Source organism: Myotis davidii, unplaced genomic scaffold (genome assembly GCF_000327345.1).
Source record: "Myotis davidii unplaced genomic scaffold, ASM32734v1 scaffold30, whole genome shotgun sequence".
NCBI classification, from domain to species: Eukaryota; Metazoa; Chordata; class Mammalia; order Chiroptera; family Vespertilionidae; genus Myotis; species Myotis davidii.
In genome coordinates, this window is record NW_006282874.1 from 616238 (window position 1) to 623177 (window position 6940).

At 63.9% G+C, this 6940-nt stretch overlaps 1 protein-coding gene across 1 annotated transcript in view; it reads left to right on the top strand.

The window, feature by feature from the left end:
* COL22A1 (collagen type XXII alpha 1) overlaps positions 1-6940 on the top strand; it is a 109580-nt gene that overhangs the window by 35454 nt on the left and 67186 nt on the right. Inside the window, 5 exon segments of the mRNA XM_015561428.1 lie at positions 2251-2304; positions 3199-3243; positions 4288-4341; positions 4755-4799; positions 6798-6851. Of these exon segments, the coding sequence (XP_015416914.1) occupies positions 2251-2304; positions 3199-3243; positions 4288-4341; positions 4755-4799; positions 6798-6851 (252 nt within the window).

Below are 6940 nucleotides of genomic sequence, written 5' to 3' on the forward strand. Positions count from 1 at the left end.
TTGGGGGGGGGGGCGTTATTAGAAAGTGCATTCCAGGTGGCTGACGTACAGGGGGAGCTGTACTTTCCTCTCTCCAGTTCATCCGGAACGGCTCACCGAGCATCCGAGGATGCTGGCAGCACCGGTGTTTGTAAGGGCTGCTGCACCCGCGCCTCAGCTTAGGGGGCGTTCTTGTCCCCGTTTATCGCTTACCAACCTTGTGAGCGGGAGCAAGGGAGCCTGTCTGTCTACGTGGCCGAGCCTGGACCTGGACTGTTGTCCAACTCCCCAGCCTGCGCTTAGCAGTGCTGAGAAGGGTTCTCAGACACTGACTGAGCGCCCCAACGGCCTGGGCGGCTTGTGAGAGCAGCTTGCTGGGCTGCACCCCAGAGTCCGAGGCTGCCGGCGCCAGGCCCCCCTGAGGACCGCGGCCCAGAGGGCCTCTTGGACCCCACCCGAAGTGCTGGCCTGGCTCCCCCAGGTGGTGAAGAGCTCACCTCACCCCTCCTGCCACGAGCAGCCTCTTGGTGAACATTTAGAGAAAGGCCCCGGCCATTCATGGACCAGAAGTATGGGTGCTGGCTCCTTTCCTCGGTGTTTTGCCCAATGAGGTAACCGCCCAATTCCTGGAGCTCTGGTTCCAACACCTGGGTGTGGCGGCCACTTCCTGCCAGATGTCCCTATCCGGGCGGCTCCCAGTGAGCTCACAGGCAGGGTGCGGGTACACAGGGAGGGTGGGGCCTTGACTTGGGCTCACGGCCGGACTTGGAGTCACAGCCGCCAGTGTGAACAGGGTGCGTAACGGGACTCGCGGGCTTATCTAGTGTCATCCTCTTACCCTGAGTGGTTTCCTTCTATTTTTTTAAACATATTTTTATTGATTTCAGAGAGGAAGGGAGAGGGAGAGAGAGAGAAACATCAATGATGAGAGAGAATCACTGATCGGCTTCCTCCTGCACGCCCCACACTGGGGATGGAGCCCACAACCTGGGCCTGTGCCCTGACTGGGAATGGAACCCCAACCTCCTGGTTCATAGGTCGATGCTCAACCCCTGAGCAGTGCCGGCCGGGCGAGCGATTTCCTTCTCACAGGGGGAGGATGAGGTTTGGATCGTTTAACGTAAATGGCGGCACTGATGCCGGTTTCCAGCCCCCCTGTGTGCAAAGCCTCGTCACAGCATCTTTCGAGCCACCTTGGGCGGAGCCGTCCCTAGTGTCACTCCTTTGACGGGTACGGCCGAGACAGGACCAGCAGGGGCCTCACTGGTTCTGCTCAGTGGCAGAGGTTACATGGGGGCATCCAAAGGGCTCACCTGCCCTGCATCCCCGAGGACCAAGGAGCACGTCTCCCCTCCACACCCCCTGGGTGCAGTGCTTGCCAGTGGGTCCCCGTCTTTCCTCGTGTTGCTCTGAGGAAGGCCGCCCCTCCTCTCGGGCTCCCCGAGCCCCTGCCCGCGGCCCCGGCCCCTCCTCACAGGAGCATCAATGCGCTCCGGATCACACGGAAAGGGCCAGGGAGGCTGGGCTGGTGGTCTCGGCGGGATCCTGAGTTGAATCAGACGGGTGGGACCTGGCCCGGGAGCCTGAGTCCCCTGCTTTTAAGGTGCCCTGGTCCCTTGGGGCAATGTGCACGGGGGAGGGGCAGGGAGGTGAGCGGCCTGGCCTGGGTCTCCCTTCACCCCACGCTGCCCCTCAGGGTGCCGGTCACCAGCTTCTGCGTGTGTCTCGGTCCAGCGGAGATCTCCAGCCCAGCTTCGAAGTAAATGAAATGCCTGCGCTAGCCGGCGGGTTCTGAACGGGGGCCGTCTTGCCTCCCAGGGGCCCTTGGCAGTATCTGGAGGCAGTCTTGGTTATGGCACCGGGATGCTGTGGCCACCTCACAGCCAGGGCAGCCCCGACAAAGAATTGTCTGGCCCTGTGGCCTCAGGCCCGGGCTCTGCTCTCCGCGTGGCCCTGAGCTGGCAGCCAGGTGGCCGCGCTGCGCACAGGGCAGGGAGGTGGCCCTTCCTCTCACCCACGCTCAGCTGCAGGCAGATCTCCGGGTCCTGCTACACTGTGAGCCGGCACAGCAGGTCCCACGTGAAGCCAGAACGTCTGTGCCTTTCACCCTCCGAGGTGCTGCCCAGGTGCAGGCGGGTGGGGGAGGGGGTGGGGGTAACCTCTGAGCAGCCACACCTGGGCCCATCCTGCCCGCCTGTCCCCTGGTGCCGGCATGCCAGGAGCCCGTCCCAGCGCCGCCTCCTGTGCTCACGCTGTGCTCTCTCTTCCTAGGGTTCCCTGGGCCCGCCCGGCCCCCCCGGGAGAGACGGCAGCAAAGGCGTGCGGGTACGTGTGCTCCTACCGCCCTCCCCACAGGGCATCGCCAGGCCAGGACCCCCTGCCCTCCGCTGAGATGGCCTCTGCCAGGGCCAGGCGTCTTCCCGGGCCCCTGGAGGGCAGCCTGTGGTTATAGCACCGGCAGCGGCTCCGGCCTCGCCTGCCTGCGCTTAGAAACTGTTTCTCAGTCAGTTCTGCACGGGAGGGCGTGTCCCCAATGCCCAGACTTGGAACCAAATGGAGGTCCAAGGGGAGGGATTTGCCCACGACCCCCATGTGTAGCTGGAGGAGTTGGGGTGGGACTCGCACAGCACTGTCCCCCGCATGGCCAGCCCGCCTCCCTGTGCCGCACCCCTTCCACCTCCACACGGAACCCGCTCTGGGACCCGGACAGAGAGGTCTCCACTCCAGACTCAGCCTTCTACCGAGAACCCAGCGGAGACCAGGTCTGGGTGCCACCCTGGCTCCCTTCACAATTGCAGCCACAGTGGTCAGGCCTCAGTGTGGGAGCCCTATGGGGGAGCCCCCTGAGCCCACCGCCTTTAGCACTTGAGGACGGGAGGTCTGGGTGGAGACAGGAGAGAAAGGGGAGGCCCACGAGGCTCCAGACCCCCGCTGCTCCTCTGTGAGGAGAGCCTCCTGTTGCCCCCGTGGCTCGACTGCCCACTGCCCGTCCGCCCTTCCGAGAGCCTCCGCGCAGGCAACGCAGTGGGTGACACCTCCCAACCAAGGCCAGCTCCTTCGCTCCCAGGAGGAGGCTCCAGGGGCCTGGGCTCTGACCACGGGGCTGCCCTGCCCCGCGATGTGTCCTGAGCTCCAGGACTGGGCCCCAGGTGGGCACTGCCTGTGTGGCTGGGCCCAGGCCCCTGGGTCCTGATGATGCTGTTTGTCCTGTGTGTGCAGGGGGAGCCTGGAGAGCCGGGACTGCCTGGCGAGGTGGGCATGCGGGTGAGTCGCTGCGGCTGTGTTCTCATGTCCCAGGGGGCGAGTTTGATGCAAACTGACAGCTTTCGGTGGGGGGAGGGCCAGGTGCCTCCCTCCCTGTGTGTCTGTCCATGGGCAACTTTTCCTAAATTCTTACAAAATGAAGCCCCGTGCTCTGCGTTTACCTGCTTCATTCCACAAGAGACCAGAGACCCTCCCACAGCAGCACGGAGGTGCCGTTCTCCTGGGCCGTGCCCTCGTTCCACGCCCCGGGCAGCGCAGTGTACATACTCCCCACTCACGGCCCCAGGCGGCTTCCGATGTCACTCGTTTCCACCAAAGTCAACGAAGTGGTTTCCCCTGTGTCCTCCATTTCTCTCAGAGGGAGAGAGGACACAGGTTTGCACACCTTTTGCTGAGGAAATGCGCCTTTGAACTTGAGTAGCTTCTAATAGAAATGGCCAGATCAGTTACTTAGAGGCTGTAGCCATTCATGGTGCAGGTGACAGAGGAGCCTTGGGGCCCGGCCAGGCTGCACGGGCCGGTGGCAGAGTGAGCGCTGCAGGAATCAGCCATGGGCATCGGGGGCCGTGCGTATGTCCTGGCCTGATCATGCACAAGGGGCACGGGGCAAGGGGCAAGGGGCACAGGTCAGGAAGCAAGGGGCACTGGTCAGGGGCAAGGGGCACAGGTTAGGGAGCAAGGGGCACAGATAAGGAGGCAAGGGGCACAGGTCGGGGCAAGGGGCACAGGTCAGGAGGCAAGTGGAAGTGGGAATGGTTGCACTGGCCTCATCAGAGCTCAGACACACTGGTCGCTAGTCCGTGCAGTTGGGCGGATGGGGGGTGAGTCCTGGCCCTCCAGGCAGGGGGTAGCAGCGGGTCTTGGGGGGCAGTGGTCTGGGGTCTCGGTGGGACCTGGGGAGCAGCATGGCAGCAGCGGCGGGGGGGTATCTTATACACTTAGGCTGTACCAGAGCCTTCTGGAAACACCCCCACGCGGAATGGCTGAGCGTGGCCTGGCGCCTGCCCTTGCTTCCCGCTCACAAACCTGTGACTCTCCGCACAGGGGTTCCAGGGCCCGCCTGGACTTCCCGGCCCTCCCGGCCACGTCGGGGCTCCTGTAAGTACCACGCTGGTCTGTCCCCTTCTCTGGGGGTGGGAGACCCAGGCTCTTGGATAAGCCCCCCTCCCCCATCCATCCACGGGGGACCACCGTCCTGCACACCTCGGTGGAGTGACGGTGACGGGTCGCAGCACCAGGCGGCCGTGGGCCTGACTCAGGAGCCTGCTCTTGGCCAGATGAGCTCAGGGGCCAGGTGTGTCGCAGTATCGCCGGGAGGCCCTGGGTCACCCCGCCCAGGGGACCAGCCAGGAGCCCCTCCCCTGGCAGGCTGAGGGGGAGAGCAGCCTGCCGGGTGCAGGGGAGGCTCATGGGGGGGCTCCTCACCCCGTCCCACGCAGCCGTGCACCGCCCCACGGTGAGGACAGAAGCTGGACCAAGATGTTGTGACTAACCTTCCCCCCTCCCCCCAGGGTCTCCAGGGAGAGCGAGGGGAGAGGGGAGCCCGAGGAGAAAAGGTATGTGCAGTCGCTCCACACACTCACGCAGCTTCCCGTGGGAAAAGGAAGAGGGCGCTGGGCCGTCTGCGCTGTGCTTGTGTGTGCGTGTGCGCGTGCGTGTGTTCATGTATGTGCGGGTGTGTCTGTGCGTGTGTGCGAACGTATGCATGTGTGTGTGTGTGCGTGTGTGCACAGGCCTGTGGGGTGCACGGGCCCCTCCAGGTCAGGGCTGGGAGAGGAAGCTCGGCATGTCCCGGGGCCTCCTGCTCAGGGGCTTGGGCCCTGCCTGCCTTGGGGCCCAGCGTGGCTCCGGGGGTATTTTTCCTGAGGGTCGGACTCCCTCAGGCCGGGAGGACTTCACTGCACAGGAGGCTGCTCTGCGCAGTAAGAGCGTGACCACCTGTAAAACCCGAGAATGGTGCGGGCAGCGTGTGGCATGTGTTAGAACATGGACAGATAGACAGAGAGAGGAGGGGAGGAGAGGGAGGAGTGTGAGCCTGGCCCTCTGGCTCAGCCTGGGGGCAGGTCTGACCCCAGCACTAGCTCTGGTGACGGAGGCCCTTCCCTGCACCCCTACCAGTTCCCACTGTCAGGGGCCCGGCCGTGTGACCCCTCAGGCTCTCTCCCAGTTCTGGGATCTGACGGGTACTCAGAACAGTCTATAGTCTCGCCGACCAGATCCCTTACGTCCGCAAGACGGAAGTTTCCATCTCCCCTCGCGATCGGCCTGCCCAGCTGCCCCGCAGAGCTGGGCCAGAGGGAGCCATCATCGTCCGTCCACTTGGCCACTGCCTGCCAGCCTCGTGGCCGGGCATCTTGCATCAGCCCACGCCCTCTGAGGGGTAATAGCACCTTTTCGGAGCAAGCGGCACGGAAAAAACACACCACACGCCCTCCCATGTGAAATGTGTGTAGCAACAGCCAGAATTCAGAACCTTCAGGACTTCAGCACAGAAGACAGGCTCAGGGGGGTTTGGCTTCAAGTGGGGTGTGCGCGCCCTCTGCTGTCGGAGCCTCGGAGCTGCAGTCAGTGGGCTCAGCGTGGAGGGGTTGAGACCTGAATACCTGAGGCAGGAACCCCACCCACACGGGCCTTCCTAGGACCCCCATGGCAGCCGGGGCATGAGGAGACTGTGGTTCAGAGAGGCTCCGTGGCCGCCCCAGGGTCACAGATTCGGGGGACGAAAAGCAGCCAGGAACCTGGTTTCTCTGACCTTTGGCACATGCTCCTTGGTCCCTAACGCACTCAATCGCTGGGCTGTGGCGAGTGTGTGTGGATGTCCTGTAGCCGAAGGCGCTGGGGGAGAGTGGAGTTGCGTCCAGTCGGACACTCGGCCTCTGCTTGCCTCAACACAGCACCTTAAATCCATCCTCACCTCAGCGATGGACGTGTGTTCATGAACGTAAAGGTCACGAGTGACGTGCACGTGTTCAAAGTGATGTGTCCGCATTGAGAAGTGTCTCTGTTATTGCTGACAGTATTACAGGTGTCCCCCATTCCCCCCTAGGGAAGGCCTGGCCCTCCCGGCATGGCCGGGCCTCCCGGAGAGAAGGTAAGCCAGGCCCGGGGGTGGGAGGTGGTCTGGGCTCTGGACGGACAGGCGTGCCCTCTGCTGTCGGAGCCTCGGAGCTGCAGTCAGTGGGCTCAGCGTGGAGGGGTTGAGACCTGAATACCTGAGGCAGGAACCCCACCCACACGGGCCTTCCTAGGACCCCCACGGCGGCCGGGGCATGAGGAGACTGTGGTTCAGAGAGGCTCCGTGGCCGCCCCGCGGTCACAGATTCGGGGGACGAAAAGCAGCCAGGAACCTGGTTTCTCTGACCTTTGGCACATGCTCCTTGGTCCCTAACGCACTCAATCGCTGGGCTGTGGCGAGTGTGTGTGGATGTCCTGTAGCCGAAGGCGCCGGGGGAGAGTGGAGCCGCGTCCAGTCGGACACTCGGCCTCTGCTTGCCTCTCCGTGACCCTGACCGTGGTGTGCATCTGGCCTTCTCTTCATTCTCTTTCTTTGCCAGGGGGAGCGCGGCCTGGATGGCTTCCCCGGGAAGCCTGGGGAGACGGGGGAGCAGGTAGGTGGCCTTGGCACTGGTAGGGGGTGGGTTGTGTTGGGGGACAGGATGGGCTGGGGCTGGAGTGCTGTCCGGCCGGGGCCTCGGCC